This window comes from Oreochromis aureus, linkage group 14, assembly GCF_013358895.1.
Source record: "Oreochromis aureus strain Israel breed Guangdong linkage group 14, ZZ_aureus, whole genome shotgun sequence".
Taxonomy (NCBI): Eukaryota; Metazoa; Chordata; class Actinopteri; order Cichliformes; family Cichlidae; genus Oreochromis; species Oreochromis aureus.
The window spans coordinates 21,624,953-21,652,453 of record NC_052955.1 but is presented as its reverse complement, the minus strand read 5'-3'; the positions used below and the strand labels follow the sequence as shown (position 1 = coordinate 21,652,453).

Genomic DNA, 27,501 nt, shown 5'->3' with positions numbered 1-27,501 from the left:
TGCTAAGCAGCAGACATGAGAGGCATGTCGCTTTCCTCGGGAATCAGCAAAGTTCAGATTAGAGGTTTCTCGCTGCTGAACACTGGTTTGATATCCTTTCTCTGCGTTTTCCCGTCATTAAAAAGGATTAAATAGATAATTCACATTCTGATGCTAAGTTTGGTGGCTGTCAAAGCAACCTTGTGATAACAAGCTTCTGTCACAGCCTGTATGTCTAACATAAAGACCTGATTTGAGAGGAATTTATATTGTGGGTACCGCTGAGAAAAAAATAAAGCTTAAGAGTTTTCAAATTAGTGCTATGCTGTCTACAAAATCCTTGCTTGTTATCTTTATGGTCTTGTGAGTTTATAGCAGGATTTGTTGCCAGGCATCCGTCTACAGCGGCTGTAATAAATACATGAACTAGTAGGTAAGTGTTTTCAATATTCAGTTATTGTCAGAGGGAACATGTGGCTACACATTTATACCTTAGAGAAATGTTCTAGGGGCAAGAAATGAAATCCCTATCATGGATACTGGAAGTTTTTTGTTTTATTTTGTCCGTTTCTTAGCTTTCCTTTCCAATTTCCTGTCACCTCTGTAATGTCACTCTCCCAGTTTCCTTTACTCCTGCCTCACTGTCTTGCTACTTTGTGTAGTCTAGAGACTTTTCCTCATTTCTCGTCTTTTCTGTCCCCCTGCCTGTGACCTGGACAGCAATCTCATTACAAGACTGTCTCAGTTCCTAAAATGCATTTGAAGGACAGAGGATCGAGGAGACAGGAAGCTTACCAGAGCAGATGTAACGAAGGATCAACAGGTGTATCCTTTGTGTGGAAGTGTTGCTACCTTAGTGCTAAACTGCTGAAATATACAAATCATGTTGGGAGGAGGAATCTACAAATAAGCACTCCTTTAGGTTATTTTAGGAACTGTTCAGTTCACTGCTTGTTTGATAAAAGAACAAGGTATGATAACTTGACACACTGTCAATTCATTTGAAAGATGGCCTCAATATTAAAGTTGTGAAGCGCACTGTTATGCTTGAATGACATCAGAAATAATGAAACACAGCAGTAGTTGGTCTGTACCAAAACAATTTAGGATGCCGCTATGCCAAACACCATATTTAATTGACATCGTTTTAAAAATCCGACTCCAAAGCCAGGATGTCTCATTTAGTTAAATGCCTGTTGCCTTGACTGCTCTCTCCCCGTGTCTCTTACTCGCCTCCTCTACTCACATCTCTGGCAGAAGGGCCTAAGACGTTAAGAGGATTCAAAGAGGATTCAAGGAAAGGAATGAAGAATGTACTTAGAAAGAAATTAGGAATCTGGAAGGTTTCCGGGAATTCTTAGCGTTGCTTGTGTTTTTTTGTCTTGCCTCGTTTTCTTCTGTGTGAACTCTGACCTCTGTTTTTAGATTTTTTTTCCCTCTTTTTTTGCCCCCTGGATTTATTTGTCATGCTGACTGACCTCCTGTGAATGTTGGATTTTCCTTCGATGAAAATCACATTGTGTTTATCACTGGCTGTAGACGAGGCAGCCAATATAGAACATTTTTGGTTAACTTACACAAGTTATTGGTTTATATTGGCAGGATTCGTTAGGAAAACAGTGATATCAAACACAATAATTATTGTCTTTGTACAGAAATTTAGCTTGAATTACAATTAATAACTCCAAAAACCCTGAATGTAAAATGGTTTTAACTTGTCATAGCTTTATATTTCTTTCATGTGACTGAAATATTGAAATAATACTGAGATATTTATGATACATAAACTATGTCAGTAATCTATTACAGAAAAATGACCTCATATCTCTCATTAATGATCTAATAACAGTTCTGCAACAGCCACTCCTAACAGGACTTTGGTTTATTTACAAATGATAGCCTGATGACACTGAAAACACTGCTAGAGGCGCTCCTGTGCATCACAGCACTTCCTGTATTTCAAATTTTGCTAAAAACTCAATTTGGGGATTTTAGCGATCTGTTCATCTGTTTTCTTCCGCTTACAGTTTTACACCTATGGCCAGTTCATAATCACCAATAAACCTTACCCTAGCCCAAACTCCACACTGAAAGGCTGGATTTGGCCTCAGGACTCTCTTGCCGTTAGGCGATGGGGGAAACCACCTCATCAGCTTGCATGAACTTAAAATTTTAAAAATATTGGGGGTTTCTTTGGTTTGTGGCATCTTGAAACTGCTTGTACTTTGGCATTCAAGTTAGGCTTTAGCAAAATATCCAGTCTGATTACATTGGCTTTTAGGAGTTTTATTGTGTTAAACTGTTACTCTGATATCAGTAATAAATGGTTGATTCGATTAAGTTGGGGGATTTTTTAGTTTAAATTTAAAGATTTCGGCAAATGTAGACTAAAGAAATCTTATTTTGGTAGAATTTTAGATTTTTAAAAAAATACTTTTTGGGTTTTGTTACTTTGATTTGAAATACTGATAATTTAGAAAGTGGTTATTTTTAAGGGAACACTTAACAAAACTGCGCTCTGAATATATTGGAGACATTTTCATGAACATACTTGTTCATAGAACTCATTGACGATCCCCTCTGTCCATTGTAGGTGCAGCTCCTTACACTTCAGTGGCCCGTTGACATCAGCGAGCTTGATGCACATCTGGCACACTAGCAATCGATCATTCTCATTGGTCCAATCAATACAAGACACTCCTTCATCCCCTACCTAAGGAATTAGAAAGATGTTTTTGTCAAAAACAAAAACAGAGTTTATAGATTAGTTGTAGAAAGGTTTATAGACCTTGCATTTAAGACAATGTGAAAGAAAAGACATTCTCTGTTACTTCACAAAAAAAAAATGGAAAGAGCCTGTAGTAAATGTTTATTATCTCTTCCAAGGAGGTTATGATTTTGGTAGCGTTTGCATGTGTGTGTCATTCTTTCTGTCTGTATACATGATAGCTCAAAATTTTTGAATGATTTCTAATAAAACTTTGTAGGCATGTAGATTATTGTGACGTTAACAATCCATTAGAATTTGGATCCATAAAGGTCTTCAAGGTAAAATCTAATAAGTTGTTGGTAGAAAACTGACAAAACGTGTATTGTCAATATATAGAAAGTACCATATAAGGATTTACAATGTGTCACGTTTGACCTCTGAGCTCTTCTTCAAGGTCAGATAAGGTCAAAGTTTCATAAAATGTCTCTTATCGTTAAAACTGTGCTTTAAATTCTGCCGTCTTGTTTGTATTGGCAACATTTAGAAAATTGAATGGTCACGTTTTATACTGTTTATGTAGCTCATTTGATTTACCTTGGCATTAAACTCTGCAAGGAAGTCAAAGTGCTTTTTGAGGTCAGTGGCTAGGATAGCTTCAATGACTAGGAAGCGGAAGCGCTTGAACTCGACGTGTTCAAGGTTAGCCAGGAAGTTATACTCAGATCGAGACATAAAGAGGTTCCAAGCTGCAGCTGCATGATGGTTTTCCAAGACTGATCTGTCGTTGTAGAGAAGAGCCTAAAATGGAGAAGGAGAAACTTAAATTAATATTTCATATCTGTCAATGAATGAATCTTCCCAGTTTAGTAATGAGTCACTTACTAGACCATGTTTAATATTACATGTTAGTTTTTAAGGTATGATTTGGTACACCAAAGTCTAAAAATAAAAATAACTCATACATGAATCAAAACTTTGACAAGAATCTGTTTTTTTGTTGGTGCTAATTCTGATTCTTTTTACCATAATGTTGCCTAAAACCTGCAGTATCTGCATTACCTCAGTCTCAACTGTAAACTGCTTAGACTAACTACTTAATCTGCTTTTGGCTGTATGTTGATGTTTGTATTTGGTTCATTTAAAGCTCTTTTACAACAGTACTCATGTCTGAGCATTATGAACGTTTATATTCACACCATTTACGCTCTTGTAACAACATTTGTAACAACATTTGATAACAGGATAAGCGGCTTCATTCATATTAATTATACGCACAACAAGCAGATTTTAGCTCAAAGCGCAGTTAATGTGACAGCTTACATTACTCCTTATCTCATCATAATTACATCTGAACTGTTATAAAGGTTTACGCTGCTCATAATAAACAAATACTGGTAATATGCTGCCTACCATCTCTCTGGAGCAGTTCATAAACATAAACTTAATGAAAAGACGTCTTACTGGCATTCAGTTTTGTGAGCTTATCTACCTTAAAACATTAATTACTATCACATAACTAATAATTCAGTTAGTTAGTGTTCTAAGATCAGTATAATTGCTGAAGGCACTTGGTTAATGAATATCCACACAACAACTTGATGTGGACAACATTCGGGGCGACCTTATTGATGACCTTTGGCTACTCCATTCCCAGTTTTAGCTTCCCAGTAAATGAACTTTCCCATCCGTCAGTCTTATCCATCACTATCGAGCCATCACTACGGCTCCTCCCTCAAGCCTTCCAGGTCACGAACATTTTCCTGTATTTATTTACCTGTGGTGCACTGGTAGCTACTAGAAAGGCATTGGTTCTTCCAGGGTGGTCATAGTCATGCATGGCAGCGGCTACATAAAGGGCCATGAGCTCCAGGGCAGGGATAAGACCAGCCAGGCAGCCATAGCCTTCCTGCAGCACAGGGTTCGTTTTGGACACCAGGAATCCTGTGGCACCAGGTGTAATGCCGTTCTGTGAGTCTACATCCAAAGAGACAACACAGGCAAACTATCAGTGACTCTGACCTCTGATCGCTCCTCTGAAATGTTGCCTGCAAGTCTAATAAATTTCTGCCGGACATGCCAGCATTATCACTAACTTTTAGTATCTTGCCATTGACCTGAAACAGGAGAGAAGAAATTAAAAAACTCTTCAGTCATTAAAAATAAATATGGGAGTATCTGGGTAATTTTGCTATCACACTGCACTTGTGATGCCGTCAAAAACGTGTAAACGAGCATGAATAAAAATTGAGGACAACATCTAGTTAAGTTGTGAGCATTACCTCTGGTTCAGGACCCATGAGAACGACTAAATGTATGTCCTTAATATTCAGCTTGGTCCCTCGTGACAGAAGTTATTAATGCATAAATAACAAAATTGTCAGCTTAATTTTCAATCTATGCACTTTGATCCTCTGACTGAATATCTGTCCTGTACAGTCTAGGTACGGTTATGAGTGTCTTAAGCTTTAAGATTTACACCAACATGGAAACAGGCTTGCTAGAGTCTGGCAGACTGGAATTAAAATTATGAATTTTTTTTGCATGAAATATCAGGAAGATTAATGTATGCGTAGGAGACAGCGCACCAGTGTGTACTCCGTTCTCAGTCAGCAGGGTGGGCAGTCCTGGCACAGGCTGAGTGGTGAGGTACCAGACAGCATGCAGCACGTCTGTGGCATGGATCCGGTTGTGATCTGAGGAGAGTAAAATGAAGTGCTGATTCACAACAGTGTGGGTGGTAAGAGTGCAGTGGAAAAGTCCCAGCTTGACTAGTTTTAAATATTCTGAATCACTGTAGTCACCTCATTGGGCCTCAATGCAAGCAGTGTCCTTTTAAAATATATTGGCGATATAATAGGTAAAGTTGGTATATATATATATACTGTATATGGATTACTATTGCATCAGTGCATGGCTGATGAAGCAACTCCTCTCGTTTTTACGGTAAAATAATGTTACAATCAATGGAAGACATGGAAATGTAACATAAAAATCCATATTAAAAAAACATTCATTAATTGATTGATTTGATTAATTAAGTTTTTTTGGAAGGTCTATTAATAAAAATACAACTTTCAAGATTTTGGGTCAAAGTCCTTTGCATAATGAACGAAGTGCTATGAGTAAATCTGCCAATTCAAACAATGGCTTAAAATCTGGGTCACAAATAGACAACTAGACTGATATAGTTTGATTAATGTCACATATGTTTGAGATGGATATTGATGCCCCTAAGTAGGCTTTATCCATAGTATTCCCAAACATGTAAAACTATTCCCTCTAGATGTACTCTGCGGAGGCTTCGAGAGAAAGGCTAAAGTCTTTTTGTATTTGATTAGGAGCTATTTTACAATATATTACAATCAGGTGGCTGGAAGCTGATCCTCCATCATGCAACATTTGGGTCCAAAAGTACAGAGATCTGCTCAAGATGGACTAAATCACCACTGAAATTTGAAAAGCTGTGGATCCTTCAAATAATCTAATCTGTCACACTATAAATTCAAGCTCGTGTCATCACATTTTCAGTATATATTTGCACAGTAAACAGAAGGCAGGAAAAATAGACATGCTATTTAAAGTTTATTTCATGAGCAACACATCCACCTTGTGGCAGCAAAAGGTACTGATGGATCATTTTTTGTTTTTTTCTTAAATATGTGATCCTTCTACTTACAAGGGATGTCCCTGTATCCATTTTCCAAAGCATGGAAGTAGTTCATGAACTCTCGCACAGGAATCCTGAAGGTCTCAAACAGACCTGTGTCCTCAAACAGCCTATAAGAAACCTGGGAGATACCACCACGAGGAAAACACACACTACAGTGAATCACCTGGATATCAAATCATGCATATTAGAAATCATTTCATTTTTCCACCACCTGCATTAACAAGCTAACATCTTTATCCAGTTAAGCTGCTAATTACATAAGCCTACTGTAAATGTAATCACAACAATATGAGTTCCTGTTTATTGAATTAATGATCATTTGTTTTCATTAAAGTTGCAACATTTCCTCACTAACGAAGTATTTACCTGGCTGAGGATGCAGCCCGTCTTGCCGTGAGTCTTCTCCACAAGACTAAAAATGGGAAAGTTCCAGTTGTTAAGCTGACTCATTAGAGGCTCCAGCCCTGGCATTAACAGAGTCTCTGGGGCCAAGTTTGGCTTGTCCTGTCAGGCAAAGGTAAGCGAACAAAGAGAAGTTCAGGGTGGTGCAAAGAAATATTTGGACGTAAGGTAAAATAACCTTTAGGACTTAAAAAATTCAGTCATCACAGTGACACAACAGTAGGAACATTTTGGTTTACTTAATGCACTCTGTAGACATACACTAATCAGGCATAACATTATGACCACTCACAGGTGAAGAGAATAACACTGATTATCTCTTCGTCGTGGCACCTCCTAGTGGGTGGGATATATTAGGGGCCAAGTGAGCCTTTTATATTAGAAGCAGGAAAAAATGGGAAAGCATAAGGATTTGTGCAAGTTGGACAAAGGCGAACTTGTGTTGGCTACAAGACCGGGTCGGGCATCTCCGAAACTGCAGCTCTTGATGTCATGATCCTTGGTTCGTTGACCCAGACTTTTGTTTTTTTTCTCATTGTTTTTCGTTATCTTTGTACTATAGTTCTCACTGTTCTGTAGGGTTTTTGGTTCGTTCTGGTTAAGATGAGTTTTGGTTTGGATCTTCATAGTCTTCTATTTATTCATTTTTTTCCTAGCGCCTCTGAGTTTCTTTATGTCTATTTGTGGTTCATGGTTTCTTGTTTGATTATGTTAGTTTCCCTTTGTTTCCAGTCTGTGTTCCTTATTAGGTCAGGCAATGTTTAGTTATCATGTTTTTTGTTCCCTTTCTTCATCCCCCAGTCAGTCATGTCTCTGTGTGTTTATTCTCCAATCGCTCTGTCAAGTTCACGTCTTAGTTGTGGTCTGAGTGTTTTTACTTCCTGTTTTATTTAGTTCTTTTCAGTCTCGTGTGTATGATGTTCAGTTTTGCTTCCCCCGTCACATCAGTCAGATAAGTGTGTTTCTTCCTGCTCATGTTTTTCCCCAGTTTAGATGGTTTGTTCCTGCCTCATGTTTTGGTTAAGTTTTCGAAGCAATAAACCTGTTTTTGAGTTTTCACGTTGTGCTCTGTGAGGCCCATGTTTGGGTCCTACCTATGACACTTGTGGGGTGCTCCCAGTCTGCAGTGGTCAGTATCTATTAAAAGTGGTCCAAGGAAGGAACAGCTGTGAACAAGCAACGGGGTCGTGGGCAGGCAAGGTTCATTGATGCATGTGGGGAGTGAAAGCTGGCCCGTGTGGTCCGATCCAACAGATGAGCTGCTGTACCTCAAATTGCTGATGTTGATTTCGAAATACACATTTCACTGCAATTTGTTGCGTATGGGCTGCATCGCTGTGTGTCCACTGCTGACTTCTGTCCACTGCTGAAAGTTCCAACAACAGGCATGTAAACATCAAAACTGGACCACAGAGCAATGGAAGAAGATCTGATGAGTCACGTTTTCTTTGTACATCGATGTCCGGTGCTTACTTTGGAACACCTGGCACCAGGAATCCCTATGGGATGAAGGCGAGTTTGCCACAGCATCAGTCTTTGGGCAATGTTCTGCTGGGAAGCCTTTGGATACTGAAATCCATGTTCCCTACTTAAGCACTGTTGCAGACCATGTACACCATTTCATGGAAACGGTATTCCCTGATGGCTGTGGCCTATTTCAGCAGGATAATGCATCATTCCACAAAACAAAAAAGGTTCATTAATGGTTTGAGGAGCACAACAAGTTTGAAGTGTTGACTTGGCCTCCAAATTCCCCAGATCTCAATCCAGTCGAACATTTGTAGGATGCTGCGAGGCCCCACCTGGCAACTTACAGGACTTAAAGAATCTGTTGCCTGGCAACATCTTGTTGCCAGATACCACAGCACACCTTCGGTCAGGGCCTTTTTTGCTAGCAAAAGGTGGAACAACACAATATTATGCAGGTGACCGTAATGTTATGTCTCATTGGCGTGTATTGTTAAAGCAAAACCAGCTTTTGTAAAGTAACTTTCAAAGATATTTGCTGCTTAATAGAGGATAGCTAGCTCATGACATCATAAGATGGTTTCACATAATTCGGAAATGATGTAGTGCTGCTCTTATTGTCGATTCAAATATTCTTTCTTAATGAAATTATTTTGGGGGAAGGACATTACGTGAGGTCTGATTGTCTACCTCTGAAGAGAGCAGGACTGGGTGAAGAACAATGCCGTCATTCGGATACTCCCTGCAACCTTCCCTTGCTTCAGGAGGCTTCTTGCCTCCCTCTGCTTCCTCTTCATTCTGTGCAAAGTCGCTGCTGTCACTGTGGTTGGTCTCATAGGTGCTGTCGTACGTGCTATCATAGTCTGATGATGCTACTGCGCGTTCATCTGGAAATACATGACACGATTAGAAAGGTAGCTTTAATCACATTAGTACTTATGTGGATTGAATACATTAAAAAGGACTAAACACATTAGAAGTGAACACAGACGTGTTTCTTCTGTTTTCTGTTGAGAATATATTATCACAAAGATGTTTCTGTTTAACTAAAAACTGGAGTTAATGCCATGCAAGGTATACTATAAGACCTTTTTTAAAAACATAATCAAAATCCAAATGTCCAAAAGTTCAGCTTTCCCAGGTGAAGCCAACTTGATTTAGATCCTGCCTGTTTTTAAGGTCGAGACCAATATTTGACGATCTTAAATATGTAAGCTGATATCTTTTTGTTTCAGACACATGAAACATAAACAAATTTATGAGTCCTTACTAAAATTTCAGTCAAAAACAAACCCTTTTATTGCCATAACAAGTGGTGGATTTCTTGTTTATCTTCTGCTCGAATGTGTGATGTTGTAAACTATGCGACTGTATATAACTGAAGGGTGTTTCTGTTGTTTCTTCTTTACTTTTTCAATTTACATTTATTGGCTGCTATAAATACCGACACCAATAGATTGACAAACAACTTATATCAGCCGAAATATCAGTTGTGCTCTAATTTGTATCTGGAATAAACAGAAAAATATGCATTTTTTACTTGATTACCTGGGTGGGGTATTCTGTCTCCTTTGTCTTCAGACTCTACCCCGTTGTTTAGTCGATTGTTGTACGGCCTGCCACAGCTAAAGGAGAGCAGAGAGACACAAGCTTTCAGAGTATACACACCGGTCCACCCTAATTGTTCTCTCTCATCTGGTAATTTAGATGTTCCTTTCCTCTCAGAGCAAACTAATGAAGTGACTAATTTCCCCCACTCACATGCAGATGACGCATAAATTGTACATTCAAATTTTCTGCAGTCAGAATCGCTCTATATATTGTAAGTAAATAACTGATTTAGTATGTGATAGCGTGTAAATTACCTGCCGCAGAGTGATGGAGGCCGCCAGTGAGTGGTGGTGGAGCTCGGAGCGCTCTGGCTGTGAGTTAAGGTTCTGTGGTGGCTTTTGGGGGCCACAGAGCCAGGTACTCGCTCTGTTAGTGGCCCAGCCGGCTCAGGAAGCTGCACTGAACATATTTTTATTGTAGGGCTGGAGGCAGGAGTGCCCTGGACGGGAGGAGATGAGCAAGGAGAGCCCAGAGGTGATATGTTGGAGGGAGGGAACCCTGAAAAAGATTGCATTGTAAATCAATACTCGTTTTTTTTTTTTTTTGTTTGTTTGTTTTTTTTGTTGTTGTTGTTTTTTTTGTTTTTACCAAAAATAACTGAAATGTTCTACACTCTACGGTAAAATAGATAAAACATACCTGGTCTTCCCAGTGGTTTGCTGTACAGGTGGTTGGATGTGACAGAGGCAGCACAGGAGGCAGACATGGAGCGACTCTTTGAGATGGTCATCATCACTGAGTTGTTCCAAAAATCACTGGTTTATTGGAGGAGAAAAGTCAGATAAAGAAATTACAGTAATGTTAAACCTTCTGAGTAAGACGCGTTACCTTTCTGTAGTGTGTTTGTTGCTGGCTGAGCGGTCTTTGCGTACAGGGCCTGGCTCGATGGTAGGCAGCCCTGTAGCTGACGTGGTTGTGGTCCAAGTTGATGAAATTCTCCTAAGCAATCCTGGGGGAAGACTCCGCCTGAGACGCTGAAATACAGATGAACATGTAGCTGTTACCTAATGGTAAGTAGCTAAGGCATCATTATGAAATTCTAAAAAGTAAAGGGATTTTTCAATAAAACGCAGCTTAAAAATGATGAAGACAATGCTTCTTCGTCACAGTGGTCAAAATCAGTTAAACTTCAGAGATGTCACTGCGTTCAGTTAGGAAGCATAAACCACAGTGAATCACTTTCACCCACTTTGGTGCAAATGAAAGTGACAACGGTGCACCGGAGAGGCAACCCCAAAAAAGGGAGCGACGTTGTAGGTGGAGGGCACAGATACAGATGAGAGCAGGGTCACACTGAGCACACTTGACAGTTGTGAAAGAGAGTAGAAGGGAGACATGCGCCACGTCCCCATGGTGTTAATCAACCCAGTTTTAGACATTTCTCTGTAAATCCATGAGCTGAACTCAGTTAATGAGCTCATATTTTTCTGAAAGGAGCACACAAACACATTTACAGCAGAATATAGAGGGCAGCAGAGGATCACATTTGATGTTCTTCTAAAATAAACTTGCATGCACTCAAGCAGATAACCTCACATACACACATGCTCACTCTGCTCTGTGGCACTTAATCTATTCAAAGATCTCAAGCAGAGTGTGAACGAATGACTGAGGAGGCGAGTAAAAGAGAAAAGGGTGGGCTGAGAGAGAATGGCTGTTGGTGCTTGCCGTAAATTTGATTATTATGGGGTATTCCACTTTAAAGGGCATATCTGAAACATCTTCATGCAACAATAATGTAGCTTGAAAAAGTGACAAAAAAAGCTTGAAAATTGGTTTCACTGCATAAAAAATAACTTATAAGCCAATCTTATAAAATCATAGCAAACTTTGAAAATGTAACCATAATTAGGAGTAATATAAAGAGAAAATCTGTTTAACAGAAGCTAGTTCAGAAGCTGGAAGTTGCTAAATATTAGAAAAATATCCTGAACAGCAGCAGCTTGATAACATAAACAGCCAAATGATACACTTTCAATAGGAACTACAAGCAAAACCTACAAATTGTACCCATACTTTTAAGAAAAAAAAACAGGGTTTTGCTGTCTGGTTGAGCAAGGTCAAAGCTTAGTTGTAGCTCAGTCACCAATATTACTGATTACCTTTATGTAACTGCTATTTCTGTCCTTAGTTCAGAGCCATACAACAGGCCAGTGCAAGTGAGTTGAATCACCTACATTACCCACTGCCACATGCAGTCTCACAAATCCCCAGTGAGCCAAAATGAGGCAGCATCTCATTGAGTTCCACTACATGGCTCAGGCATTTGAGTGCACTCAGGCATTGTTAAAGCTGCTAGTCACTTTCCTGGTAGGCTGTCCTGCATTGCATCACACACTTTATTTAGTTTCCTTGCTCACGTTAAGTGCCTTCATACATTTTGAAGCACTGGCCTTGTAAAACATTAAAAAGCCCCCTGGAAGAATTTGCGTCATTGTTAGCTATCTTAGAGGCCCCCACCAGGCTAACAGTGAGGGAGGAAATGGAAAAGATCGCTGATATATGCCAAAAGAGACATACCTGGTAAATACGTGTGTGTGTGTGTGTGTGTGTGTGTGTGTGTGTGTGTGTGTGTGTGTGTGTGTGTGTGTGTGTGTGTACAACAATACAAGTGAAAAACACAACTTAAATACAATTAAATATTTTTGTGTTTTTATGAGCACATTATTAATACTTTTTACTTTACTCACTCAATAGAATAGAGGGAAGTATAATAAGTATGGTATAATTATAGTAATGCCAGTTTCCATTTTTTGTATGTCCCTCTATTCATTGGTTCTTCATGGGCAATCATCTGCTGATCATCACTGCTTAGGTATAATCAATAGCATCATTAGAACATAGCAATGAAAACCTTTTACTTCTTCATCTTTCTGCATAAACTTTGAGTGGGGTTCTTAACCCTGAAATAAAAAAAAAAACAAAGAATACATAAAGGATGAATCTGTCTATGAATCAAAGTGCTTTGAACCTACATTATTTCTAACAGACAGCAGATGAGTCCTCTTGTTGTAAAAACATTTATGAAAAAAATACACTCTTTCTAACTTGAGCTATTCCTTATGCCCTTATGCTCATTTTCTGGATAAGTTTATGATATCAGTCACTTGTTTCAGTGTTAATTTTGTGAATTATATTCACAATATAGATAATAAAGACATGGATCCTTTTTTTTTAGATGGGGGGGAGGCTGTCTTGTGATTGATATAATGCTGGGCATGTATCTTTCCTTGTTAGATCCTCCTTTACTTGTTTAGCATTTGGTTGTACTAAAACACACACCCTAAGCTGGAGGCTGTTCATTTTTTCTGTCATTACTTTTGTTTTAGTCCTGTTCTAGCCAAAACTATGATCACAACAAAGATAAAAAAGGGAAAAAAAAAAGAAAGAAAACCCCACGCTTTTTCCTATGCAAGCTACTTAGCTAGCATTAGCTAACTGAGGTTTCTCATGTGAGATTATTCACACATTGAGCTGACTACTGGTTCAGCACTGGTTCCTAGGGAAAAATGTGTGTTTCCCAAAGTTTTCTGGCTGTTGCTTGGTAAAACTGGTTGCAATAAGGTTCTGCACCACAAACTGCTCCCTGATTGGTTTTGTTGCTAGCAGGTTGCCATGGTTGCCTGTCATTATTCATGTTTGTCTACAAAAACCTGCAAATTACTAACCAAGTGGTATGCAAAACTTGAAAATGTGTGACGCAAATTAGAAATGAAGAAGCTTTGCCTTCAAAGTAAACAGTTATAGCTCAGCTCTGCAGCCTGTTTCAAAAAGCACAGCTTTTACTTTGAAGATCAACCTTCTCCATTTCTAGCTTGCACTGCACGTTTCACAGCTTGGAGAGCAGTGTTTGTAGACAAATCTGTAAAAAAATATAAATATGTGACTAAAGCAAAACAAGGAAGTTTTTACCAACTTTTGGGGAATACATGTTTTTACCTCTCAAAAGATAGTTGCCAGGGGGTCACTGACCTGTGTGTTGGGTTTAAGCAGTCATTTCCCTTGACTACCATTAACTTCCAGCAACTACCTGTTGGAAAATACTAATTTTTTCCTCAGAAATGTTGCTTGCATGATGGTTGTGGGCCACTCTCCAGGCCGTGTGGCGTAGGAATTTTTTAACTTGCTCCTAGATTGTCACCATTATTGTCACATGACCAAGATAGCAGACAAGTTAAATGGAAAACCTCAAAAGCTCCACCCTTTTATCCAAGCATGGTCACAACCAGTTAAAATAAAAAGCAGAAAAACAAGACGGCAACAGGACAAACACAAGCCTTCAAAACAGTAGTCTAAAAACTACTGGGTGAGCCACTGAGCCTACTTTTGACATTTATGGTTTAGAACTGTGTCTACAATTTGCACTGGCACTGATTTTTCTATTCACGTTTATCTGTTTGGCCTAGCCCACTAAACAGTTAAACAGCTGTATCTACAATAACTGTAAATCTTCCTTTTGGAAGACCAGACAAAACTTTGTTTTTAGCTATAAGTAAACTTCCACAAAACAATCAAAACTGAACAAACTCAACTTTTCTAGAAAGACAAACAACAACCTTTGGAATAGCGAGTCGCTCTGTTTTTTCAGGCCCATCTTCAGAGTCAGAGCAGGTGTGGGTGTCTGCAGGGATGCGAGGTCGGTGGAGTGGCTGGAGGTTGATCTGGGTGCTGAGGAGATTGCTGACAGCCTTCAGAGAGCTGCAGGTGTTAGGGGGCAACGATGGGTCTGCCAGCAGGTCTGAGATCAAACCATGAGCTTCACCCATCACTGCGATGTCCACCACCACACTGGTGCCCGACGACTAGAAGACAAAACGAGAGAAAAGGTGAATAATTAATAATCCATTGTTCATTTTTTCTTGTGTAATACAGTGATGTTGTGGATTTAAAAAGTCTTTACACACTGATGCATACAAAAGTTTTTTATCTAAAAGAGAATGGAAAAATGTTTGTCTGTATACTGAGGACAGCACAGCAGCGCAACCTCTGTGTGTGTGTGTGTTTTGTGCATAAAGCATAAATAAAGTAAAGCAAATAAATCAGATGAAACAATTGCCTTTAGCCTATGATTGTACTATATGGTTACAGCAGGTTAATAATAAGTAATGAAAGTGGTCAAAATCCTGAAAACTGGCTAACAAGCCCCACTCCCCCTACTCCTCCACCTTTTGTTCTATATTTAGCTATTATTGATTCAACATACTGATTGTTAAACCCCATAGGCTCATCTGTGTCAGAGGTAGACCACGTGTTGTTTCAGTCATGGATTCCACCATTAATGTCAACATCGGTTAATCAGCTTCTCTTTAGTGTATGCCAGTTTCCTCACACAACCAAACATGTTACCCCACGAACACACACACACACACACACACACACACACACACACACACACACACACACACACACACACACACACACACACACACACACACACACACACACACACACACACACACACAAGGTAGTTTCTACATGTACATATTCTCTGCATGCAAAATGCAGTGTCTGCAATAAAGTCAGCCTTGAGAAAGATAAAGACAGTCTGTGCCTGAGAAAAAAAGAACTGACATTTGAGAGAATTCACCAATCTTCCTGTGCTTAATTAAGTGAAAAGTTAAAATAAATAGCTTTTTTGATTAATGCCATAATTAAAGGATGCAAGGCAACAATTAAAAATCAAAAGATTAAGAAGACTAGTTCCCAAAAAAGATGCTTATTTTTGTCAGTGAATGGCTTAAGGAAAAAGACACTGTTCTGTTGAACAGGCGAAACACAGGACTGCAACATGGACTGTACAGTGTGAAAGATGTAGAAGTGATTGAGTATTGTGTCTCTTCACTGAACCTTACATGATCTGTGTCATAAAATAATGCTTTCAAACCTGTGAGGGATCAGTACCTTTTCTGTTTAGCTACTGGTCTGTTTTTTTTGTTTTGACATGTCTCCTTTCAATAAAAAAAGCAAAATATAAAAATCTTAAAGACTGTCAGAATCCTCGGACTGTACTTCGAGGATTCTGACAGTTAGTATAACTTAGGACTGTTGATTCATTTAACTAAGGTAATCATCCTGTTGTAACCAGGCCTCTGTAAGGCAGAATACATCAATATGTGGATCAATTATTAAATCATTTACTAAAAGGCAATTAGAACAGAGAGACATAGACCTAGTAGTGTTTCATAATTCACAAATAACAGTTTTATATTTTGGTCCAGTTGAGGATGTATATTGCTCTTTGTCATTTTTTTTTAATACTTAAGTTATTTTTGCAGATTTTTGTTTGGTTTTTGGTGATACGGCAACAGACGGTCTCTATGTAGGATTTAAAACGGAACAATTTTTCCAGCTTTTAATACTTGAAATTGTCAAGTACTAATATTTAACAAAGTGTTGCATATTTCTGCTTTTGACTCAAAGCACTCTCCCATATTTTGTCCCTGAACCACCAGCCTGTGTGTTGTACTAGTGAGTTTTGATATCCAGAGCACTTTTAGAAATTGATCTAAGACCTGAAAGTTCAGGTCAAGTATGGAAGACTACCTTTTCTCTTATTTCTTACACTTATGCTATATTTTAATACCAAGGACTCAACTTTTGTTGCTGATTAAATTACATGAGTAAGATAATGTTACAGTTATAGAACAAAATATGTTGCTATTCATTTCAGTCCTGGTAGTTTTTGTATTATATAAAAAACAAATAATAATGACCTACCATCATACCATCATGTGTGGATGTCTGTAGATGTTAGCCAGTTAAAATGGATTGTAACCCCACTCTACACCTCTACAAGGTTTTATCAGAATTCATTCCAAGCTATTGTGTTTGCCACAGGTGTATAAAATAGCACCTGGTCATGCAGTCTGGGAATGGGTTATTTCAAAAAACTCACTGAATTTAACTGTGGTCCTTAATAGGATGCCAGTGCTGCAATTTGTTAAGTCATGCCTCCTAGCTATCAACTGTAAGTGGTGTTATTGCAAGAGTTTGGGAACCACAACAATTTAAAAGTAGCAGACCACATAAAGTAACAGAGCAGGGTTAGCAAGTCCTGAGACTCAGAGAGAGTAAAAGTCACTAGTGTTTTGCTAACTCAGTAATAGAGTAGCAGAGTAGTATTAATAGAGTTCCAAACTTTGACATTAACATCAGCACAAAAAGTGTGGGCCAGGAGCCTGGCACAGGTTTCCATGGCCAATAACGTCTGCAGGTGCAATACATATACATTACTGTGCAAAGGTTTTAGGCAGGTGAGGAAATGCTGTAAACAAAGAATGCTTTCAAGTCAATCAACAAAATGCATTGAATGAACAAAAGATAAATCTAAATCAAATCAATATTTGGTGTGACCACCCTTTGACTTCTAAACAGCATCCATTCTTCTGGGGACACTCGCACACAGTTTTTGAAGGAACTCGGCTGGTAGGTTGTTCCAAACATCTTGGAGAACTAACCACAGATCTTCTGTGGATGTAGGCTTCCTCATATCCTTCTGTCTCTTCATGTAATCCCAGACACACTCGATGATGTTGAGATCAGGGCTGTGTGGGGGCCATGCAATCACTTCCAGTACTTCTTGTTCTTCTTTATGCTGAAGATAGTTCTTAATGACTTTATGTTTGGGGTCGTTGTCCTGCTGCAGAATACATTTGGGGCCAGTAAACAATCATTTATATTTCTGAAAGCATTCTTTGTTTACAGAATTTTTCCCACAGCTGCCTAAAACTTTTGCACAGTAGTGTAGTAATAATAATAATAACAATATAGTGTATTTACTAGAATTAGGAGAATAAAACAACGACTCATGGTTATTTAAAAACTAGATCATTACTAATGTAGACAAATCAAAGCACAATATTTTCCACTATACCCCACCCCCACTCCTTCTGTATCTTTCTTTCCTTACTGTGGCAGCACATGAAGCTAATTTAGCTCACATGATCACTCCATCCATAAGCCTTCCCATCTGCCTGCCCCCTGAGGCTGCTAGGCTTGACAACTGGCAGCAACCTCTGCTTTTGCCACTTTGCTTGTATTCCTGCCAAACTTTTTCGCTTTGGTCGGACTTTAAAGTGTTATTTTTATATCTCGGGCTCGTGAGTGACCCGCTTGTGGATTTTTATTTATTCAATTCTTTTTTTGGTCCAGAGGAAAAAAAGATCAAGATGAGACAGCAACAGGAGAGGCAGCCCTCCATATTCCAACTACGTGACAGCTGATTCTAAAAATTTGCTTCTTTAAACAAAATCTATTAGCTCTTCAAACACGTCAGGACTCAGAATTGTGATGAGTAAATGCAACAAGGACATAGGTGATAGTTTACTGGAAGAGCATGTGTCTGTACATGCGTGTGCGCGGTAGTGTGCATGTGTTACCTCAACCTGAACAAAACCCATTAGACCACTCCAGAGCTTTATGACATCCTGCTATTGTGACATTCACCTATTACCTGGCAGTAATGGAGTTGTTGAGCTAATGTCACAGAGGGAGTGACATAGTAGAACCAGCAATTTGTGTGCATCTGTAGACACCCACCCAGACACGGAGACATGATGTGGCTGTTTTATGGCAATGTTATTCCCTGATATTTAACTTCCTAGATTTATTTATTTTCTTGCAATGAATTTAGATTAGAAAATCTAATTTTATGTCTGTGCATTTGCTAGTACATTCAGTACATCATGCAAAAGAATTTGGGCTGACGGATGCTACAGAGATCTGTTTTGAAACATGTTGGTCTAAAGGTGAGGAAGGAGTTTATGGATTTCTCCCAGTATGAAGGGCCACAGGCTACAACTGGGGGAGCAATGGTCAATGAGTAAATCAACAGTGGACACATGAAGATGTGCATAAAGACACACACACAAACACAGAGGTATGCATGTACAAGAACCTGCCTTGGGATCAGACTGAGACAGCATGTAGTGCACATAGAAACATGGGTCATAAAACCTTCTGAAACTGAGTTCACTGTAACAGAATACAAATCGACTGGACTCTGGTGATGTACACAGAGAAATAAAAAGAGATCTGTGTATACCAGGCTCCTATGAAACCACAGAGATCCTCATTTGGTTTACTTGTCAAACTGCATCATCAGTTTTTAAAGGTTAAACCACTCTCCATTGCATTTGAACTGACACACATAAAATGTGGTCAAAAAGGAAAAACACCACAGTGCTCAAAAAAAACCCAAAGAAAACATTTTTACCTTTTATTTTTGGTGTGATTTTAAGTCCTGACCACAAAGGGTTCATAGTTTATGTATATACTGTAAATATGCACTCAGGGACCACTTTATGACACTGTTCAACTGCTGGTTCATGCAAATATCTGAGCAGCCAATCACATGGCGGCAATTAAAACTAAAGACCAATTAAGTCAAACCAAACATCAGAAAGGAAAAGAAAAGTGTTTTAAGTGACTTTGATGGTGGCATGATCGTTGGTCTGGGCAGGCTGGTCTGAATCTTTCAGAAACTGTTGATCTGCTGGGATTTTTACCGCTCAACGATCTTTAGTTTAGTTTAGAGTTTTCAGAAAATGGTCAGAAAAAGAAATAATATCCAGTGAGAGGCATTTCTCTGGGTGAAAATGCCTTGTTAAGGCAAGACGTCAGAGGAAAATGACTGATAGGAAGGCAACGGTAACTGAAACAACCGCTCGTTACAACCAAGGTATGCAGAAGAGCATACCCATAACCCTTACCTTGAAGCAGGGTGTGTGTGTGTGTGTGTGTGTGCGCGTGTGTGTGTGTGCGCGTGTGTGTGTGTGCGCGTGTGTGTGTGCGCGTGCGTGTGTGCGTGTGTGCATGCGTGCCCAAATATGGAGCAAAATCTCTTTCCAGCACCTTGTTGAATCTGTGTCATAAAGAATTAGGTCAGTTCTCAATGCAAAATGAGTCCAAACTAGTACTACCAAAGTGTACCTAATAATATGTCAAGTGATTTTATAACCATGGGAATATACACTCAAGTCAAATACAAGTTTCAAACTCTTTCCACACAAATGAAGATGATACACAAAGGATTTTTCCCCTGGTTTCCCATATCCACTACTTCCCACTATAACACTTTTCTCTCCTCTCTACCCCCATCCCCCAGCCCTCTCCTGAGAGACAGTTAGGAAATATGCAGGCAGATCAGGCATAAAGGCAGATGGTGAGAGCAGAGAGAGAGAGAGAGATAAAGCAAAAAAGAGGGATGGAAAGAGAGAGAGAAAGAGAGAGAGAGAACGGGAGAAAGAGAGTGATAGGCACACAGAAAGAGAGGAGCTATGGCCACAGGCAGGCCATGGCCAATCAAGTGAAAAAGAGAACAGCTCACCCTAGCAGACCAGCTGAGCTCCTCCACAGTCTCATCTACAACAACTGTAAATACAGCACTACAGTGGAGAGCTGACAAATGTTTTTTTTTTCCTGTATATGAAGTAAATAAAAGAATAAAATATGAAAAAAAACTCTCATTTCTCTCAGATTCATGAACTAATTCAGGAGTAGTGATATTTAACACGGGTTGCCAGCAGCCAAGTTCATATTCTGAATTCTGTAATCGCCAAGAGGACTATTAAAGATTTACAAACAGTTACAGGATTTCATCGCTGGACCAACAGTTAATCATTAAGTAAATCAATTGATTGTTTAATAATGGATGGTATATATTTTGGAAGGGGAGCAGCTGAAGATTGGTAATGCTCCAGAGGCTACATTTCTTTGCAAAATTGTATCTCTGCAATAAATGCTCCTTTAACTCCTGCTCATACTCGGCAGAACTGAAACGCAAACAAAGATCAGCAGATATTGATTAAAAAGTGTTTGGATTAAAGGTGAAGAAACTACACAAACCATTGTGCTGGAGTCGGATAAAACTGCTTCTCAACCAGCACTACTTCACCTAAGAACAACAGTGACAGTGAATCTCTCAGTAGAGGCTTCACTCTCCTTCTTATGAACGCCAGACTCTGTGACCTAAAAACTAGGCTCTATCAAGAAGCTTAATTTAGACATTGCTTCAAGTTGTCCTATTTAAACCATCTCATCATTACTGATTAAATGGCTTGCACACATGTGTATTCACGAGCGCACGCACTCACACACACACACACACACACACACACACACACACACACACACACACACACACACACACACACACACACACACACACACACACACACAAAGCACATAGAGAACAAGCAGCCTATGCCAAGAGTGAATCAAACCAATACTGGACCTGTTTAAGAAGATGTGCATTGTCCTGGTGGCGCCCCATGGTACTAGCTGAGTGCCTCCTCTGCATCATTAATGTTCAGCTTGAAGAGAGCCACTCACTCGTGATGTTTGCAACAAGATTCCTGGAGAAGTCAACAGCTTTATGCTGTCCTCACTTCCTTAAACCTTAATTCAAATGTCACAGTAAGTGACACATAAGAGTCTCAATCCAAAGCAACTGACATTTCAACAATGTAGCCCACAAACACTTCCTCGCACTTCCTCGTCTCCTTTCCGCTGCTGCTGCTTCATGAGCCCCCCCCCCCCCCACTCGCCTCATCATCTCACCCGCCCCTGCTTCCACACATCTACCAATTGAAAACTGGTTCACTGGTGCTTCAGGGACGACAAAACCTGCAGCACATAGAAATCGGTAATATTGAAAATACCTGGTTGCTAGGAAACATTGGGGCAAAGATCAAAGTGATTCATCTGTGGACCATAAAATAGTTGTTCGGGGTTCAGTTGGCCACAGTTATACTACGCCTTCTACTTGTCAAGGGTTTCCTGTGATAGCAGGTGATGCATGACAACCAAACAGTGGGTAACGTGTGTTATCAGAAAAGCACTCTCAGCATCAGGAAACTGAGGTACATATTGATTCATTAAAAGTCTGTTAACATGGTTGGTGTTGGCTAAAGCTGGAATTACATGTCAACTGTGGAAAAGAACAGATGATTTAGCTACTATATAAAAAAATGTAAATAAATTACCACAGTTGGAGAGAGCCACACTTTCTGAAAAGACCATATTGACTTTAAAATATGGGACTCTTAAAAAGTTAGAGGCCCCTTTCCAAGGATGACACTTCTTAGCATTCATTATATTTTACTTTGTAGTTTTCTATGTATTATTGTAGGATCTTTACCTTACAATATAAAGCACCTTTAGGCAACTGTTATTGTGATTTAGTGGTATATAAACATGAAACTGTACATTGTTCTGTCAAAATTCTTCCTACAGGAATGTTTGAGAGCTAAGTTAATGTGATATAATACCAATATGTTACAGTACTGTGCAAAAGTCTTGAGCCACCACTCTTTTCTTTTGCTAGGAAAATGGGAAATTGGTGCAATGACTTATTGAAACTTGTAAACATACTAGCATAAAAACTAGCTTTTAAATGGTAAATGGCCTGTATTTGTATAGCGCTTTTCTAGTCCCTAAGGACCCCAAAGCGCTTTACACAACCAGTCATCCACACACACTGGTGATGGCAAGCTACATTGTAGCCACAGCCACCCTGGGGCGCACTGACAGAGGCAAGGCTGCCGGACACTGGCGCCACCGGGCCCTCTGACCACCACCAGTAGGCAACGGGTGAAGTGTCTTGCCCAAGGGCACAACGACCGAGACTGTCCAAGCCGGGGCTCGAACCGGCAACCTTCCGATTACAAGACGAACTCCCAACTCTTGAGCCACGATCGCCCCATTTATTTCATTAGTTTCGTTACCTGGCTCAGATCAATTCCCAATCAAAACCTGAAATATTAATTATTAAGACACTAATAACAACAGTGCAAACGTCCCCCACTAATATATCACTTGAGAGACAGAAGTGAGTCAAACATGAAGAGGAATGTGCTGAAATGTCTTGGGTGTATTAAAACAGATTAGGTAAGACTGGACAGCTTGCACAGTCAGCCGAGCAGGAACAAAAAGAGTTTAATGTTATGAAAATAAAGATCTGCTTTGAAGCTATTTTGATATTCAGCAAATCTTCAGATTAGAAGAGGAAATTATGCCAAAGACACACATCCTTTTTTGCCCTTTCCCTCTGGGCTGCATTGACCCAGAATCCGTCCAGAGCTGTCCTGTGGTCCCAATCTGGATGGCACATAATCTGCAGATAAAAGCTAACGAACAGAAGCTGCTCTCAAAGATCATTCTACTTAAACTATAGAGTGTTATCTGGGCACATAACATCATCTCTCTTGTTCTATGGTCCCTCCTTTGCTTACCACTCCTCTCTTCCTTTTTCCCATCTAAAAATAAACAAGAGCAGGCACAGCTGATAAACAAAAAGAAAAGGACACGTGCACCCTTAATGCTGGAGGGCTGATCTACATTTGCTTCTCTTCAGCTCTCTCCCACCACCATCCTGTATCTGTACCCTCTATGAAGTTATTTTTTAAGACTTCCTTCAATAAGGTAAAAAGAGTAATTCAGGTAAACACCCTGATAACAATTTTTGAAGAGGTTATTGCTTAAAACGACGGCGTCTTTAACAGAGCATGGCTGCCTACTCATCATTCTAGACATTGTGCTGATTCAAAAGATGACCAGTAGGGGGATTTCTCAAAATGTACAGGTAGTTTGAAATTACATTAGAGAACTAGTGGCCCCAGATGGAAGCAAGAGGTAACTGTTTGGCACTTCAACAAAGAACAGAAACTGTCCATTGTGAGTATTGCAATGCAAGTCTAAGTATACTTCTCTGACCTACATTTCACGATTCTGAAAGCTGGTAAAGAATTTTTGAACGTTTAGATTTAACATCAAGAATTAAGCACAAGAATTCTGTGTGATTCTCTAAATAGTTTAACTTAAGTTGCAACCACTGAAATTTTAACTTCATGTAATGGTAGAAAAATACATGCACATAGAAACCAGGACAAAACAAGCCAATGATAAATGTAAAAAGAAGCAACAGCTTGCACACTCTGGGGCAGAGCTATCATCAGTTTTTGTTAATGAACAGCTGTTCAGGACAGTAGTAGTATTAGCAGTACAGATGGATGCATGCGTTTGAGAAAGGACAATGTAGAATTGAAAATAATTTATAATACATCTGAATAAAGTTCTTTAGAATGATGTAAAGGTTGTACCTCTGTGTTCTAGGTATGTCTTTATTTATAATAGTCATATCATTCAAACTAGTGACACTGTGTATACCAGTGATACTCCCTCTAAAATTAAAGGGGTTGTTTTTAAAGTTTTTTTTTAACAGGAAAAAAAGAATGCTGTACTCATAAATATATTTTGATTAGTGTGTAATTATGTCTTCCCACAAAATGTGATCTCATAAACTAATGAATTCATTAAAAATACATAAGAGTGAGCGCTGGTTTGTGGAACATGCCATGTTGTATTTTACCTATGCCCCTAGAGACAAGGTGCATACACAGTACGCTTTATAAATGACTTTTTATTTAAAGATCACAAAGAATCCTTTCAAATTATATATGACCAGTTAACATTTATTAAATGTACATTTTCTACAATAAGATAGACAAAACAGAGAAAACCCAAACAAACATATGACTCCTTGTGAGCAAGTGCTTTGGTGACAGTGGGAAGGAAAAACTCCTTTTTAACAGAAAGAAACCTCTGGCAGAACAAGACTCAGGGAGGGGAGGCCAACTGCCTCGACATTGTGCCAACTAATGTTAGGCTCTCCTAAAAATCTCAGTTTCCCTCTGAAAACTGTAACAGTGGCAAAAACAGCAGCGCTTACCAGCAGAAAAGTTCAAGATGAACATTAACAGTAAATGAGTAAATAAAAGCAAATCATTAACAAAGCTCATCACTCTTACGGGAAGCCTGTGCTATATCATGCCATCAATGATAATAACAGTATAAATTTTCCATGACATGTAAGCGCCATATAACAATATCATTGCCACTGTGTTTACATTCGCTAGCGCACGTCAACCACGCAAGCCCGGACATGTCTGAGAGCGAAAGTAACTCGTTGGCCTTCGATTCTGATTTAGTACCAAAAAAGGGAACTACAAGAGTTCAGGCCTCCAACAAAGCACATTGCCTTACAAAATATACAAGAATACTGTTCCTGCATAACCACATAGGTTCAACACTTTAGGCAAAAATACACCATTGACTATAACTAGGCTATGAAGGATATGCTAGTAGTGATTTGCAACCCAGCACATGGCTGTAGCACTCACTACCTGTTTTCCATATGAGGAGAAGAGCAAAGAGTGGATGGAACTCATTGATCTGGGTCAATGGTGGTAACCACTTAAGGAAATGGTTCAAAAGCTTGACCCAAGTTACAACACAACAGGTAAAAAAATACATATTTTTCAATTACATATTGATCTAAAGTTTTAAACAGTTATTCGGTCTGTTTACTTAATATTTCCATTAAAACTGCTACCTAGGCTACTTCTGGACTTATGCTGTATTACTGTATATATTGTGTCCCTACTATTACACTACAAATCTGCTGATGCTGCTGGTACCTCATGGCACTAGAGGTCCGCCATCAATAACATAGCTTACTGGAAAAGAAGTATGGAAAATGCCCCTAATGTTGTGTGGACTAATGAATGCTGCTGCCTGAAAGCTGCATCCACTTCTAAAATGTTCAATATTTTTTTCTCTGTCATCATACATATAGACATAGACATAAACGTTATTAACCCCACACTGGGGAAAAGTCATAAGACAATGTGAATTAGAGCTATAAAAAAAATTAAAAATTAAAAAAACAAATAAACAAAAAATTAGTGTACAAATAAAAAAGCCAAAAACTTTAATAATAGTAATTTACACCATTTACAATTTATGTTTTACAATTTGACATCATATCATTACATACTCAGGGCTATACCATACATCCCCAGGTTACGCAACATTTTTAATATTGTGCATCATGTTTCTTGTGCAACATTAGGACAATTTAATTATTATTAACAATAACTGTTAACTGATAACTGGTCCCAGGCCTAGTATGCATGCTTGTGTATGTCTGTGAGTGTACGTCTGTTTGTACGCTGATTTCATCAGATGTGATGTCCTGACAGTACAACCGTCATCCACTGGAGATGACTTTGCATCTTGAATGGCAGATGAGATAATCTGCCTAATACAGTGGATTTGTTTAATGTGAGTCCCTGAGGATGGGAAGGCGGTTACGTCACAAAATGAAAAAGCAGGAAAGCTGAACTACATGTAACTCTTTATACATATATACACTGCATATATAGCTATTTAAATGCATTACATTCTTTTCTTTATCAGTGAAAATGTTTGTTTTAGAGATAAGGCATTAAAATAGAGCTGCATTATAGCAAAAATCAAAGAAATACAAAGCATTTCAGCATCCATATTTACCGCAGGCCATTAAACCTCCCTCAGTGGTCGGCTGTCCCTTGACAGCCTCCAATTACAGCTCAAATACACTTCTGCTGTCAAGTCTATAAGAGGCCAGGAAAATCACAGGGGTCTAATGTACTCCTGAGCCTCATAAACTTTGACAGCTCCATTATTCAGTCTTAATTAGACTTTTAGTTATTTCACTGACACAAACTGTGCAACAGAAAAGTCAACATAATATGTACGAAGGGATGGTGCATCTACACACACAAACACACACACACACACACACACACACACCAGTCTAATTTTGGTGGGTCGCCTGGCACATGCATCATCACAGTGTGGTCTGCAGGGGGAGCTCTTTTTTCTGACTTACTACTATCAGCATAATGTTTGCTCTGATGTCTAATGCTGTTTGCAGGTGTAATTTTTTTGCTTCTCTTGAGCTGTATCAAAGATACATTTCTGTTGCTTTGTGACAGACAGTAAAGGTGTTCTATTCTTTTCTATTTCAGTCTATTTTAGGTTTTCTGATATATGCAGAACATAAAATTGATTCCATATTTTTTTAAGTCGGTGATTTTCTAAGAAGATGCAAAGAAGATTTTTAAAAAGGATCTCTACAGTTTGGGCCATTTTCAACATTTTGATATTTTAATAACAATAACATAGCTATAATAACATAATTTTAGTGGTGTAACTTTAAAGAATGTAAAAACAAACATTAATACACAGAGAAGGAAAGAAGCAGACCAGGTCCCATCCCAGCATGATTGGAAAAGACAATAGGATCACCCACTTGTCCGCGGTTGACTTCAGGACCACAGATATCAAATCTCACTGCACATAAAGCTGGGCCACATTTAAAAAGCACTTCTATAGAACACTAGTCTTTGACACCATCAGACTGATAAATACTCAGCTACATAAATGTTCTATAACTGCATGAATCTCTGAAAACACAACAGATTTGGACGGCAGCTTCCACTGATAATTTGCTGTGAATTTTGTACTAAACAAGGTAGGAAAGAAATTTTAAAAAACTGCAATGTTTGTTCAAGCCAAAAAGAAAAAAAGACTGGACTATAGACGATAATTGGAATCTTTATATGTTGCATATTATAGTATCTGATCTTTATCTACGGCCTGTCTACGGCAGGTAGCTCAGTCTTGGTCTCATCTGTCATCACAGCAAAGACACAGTCACAGTCTGTTATTATCTGTTTGGTATAGTTTGGTACCTTTAGTCTCCCTTTGCTTGTATAGAATTTACTTTAAAAAACATAAAACTCTGCTGTGGAAAACCAGAACAGAACAGCTGTTGGTC

General features: G+C 38.9%; 1 protein-coding gene across 2 annotated transcripts in view; it reads right to left on the bottom strand.

The window, feature by feature from the left end:
* The window catches only part of LOC116322886 (cGMP-inhibited 3',5'-cyclic phosphodiesterase A-like), a 63,343-nt gene that overhangs the window by 8,896 nt on the left and 26,946 nt on the right, over positions 1 to 27,501 (bottom strand). Inside the window, exons 1-13 of one of the 2 annotated variants that reach the window (XM_039598156.1) lie at positions 21,073 to 21,207; positions 14,396 to 14,641; positions 10,668 to 10,813; positions 10,479 to 10,594; positions 10,094 to 10,337; positions 9,777 to 9,853; positions 8,919 to 9,115; positions 6,726 to 6,863; positions 6,366 to 6,477; positions 5,275 to 5,382; positions 4,464 to 4,663; positions 3,284 to 3,487; positions 2,531 to 2,692 (exon numbers count right to left, since the gene is read on the bottom strand). In XM_039598156.1, the coding sequence (XP_039454090.1) occupies positions 2,531 to 2,692; positions 3,284 to 3,487; positions 4,464 to 4,663; positions 5,275 to 5,382; positions 6,366 to 6,477; positions 6,726 to 6,863; positions 8,919 to 9,115; positions 9,777 to 9,853; positions 10,094 to 10,337; positions 10,479 to 10,594; positions 10,668 to 10,813; positions 14,396 to 14,641; positions 21,073 to 21,141 (2,019 nt within the window). In that variant the 5' untranslated portion in view covers positions 21,142 to 21,207. Of the gene's footprint in view, positions 1 to 2,530; positions 2,693 to 3,283; positions 3,488 to 4,463; positions 4,664 to 5,274; positions 5,383 to 6,365; positions 6,478 to 6,725; positions 6,864 to 8,918; positions 9,116 to 9,776; positions 9,854 to 10,093; positions 10,338 to 10,478; positions 10,595 to 10,667; positions 10,814 to 14,395; positions 14,642 to 21,072; positions 21,208 to 27,501 lie in introns of those variants that run through there. The other variant, XM_039598155.1, reaches the window with a different exon arrangement.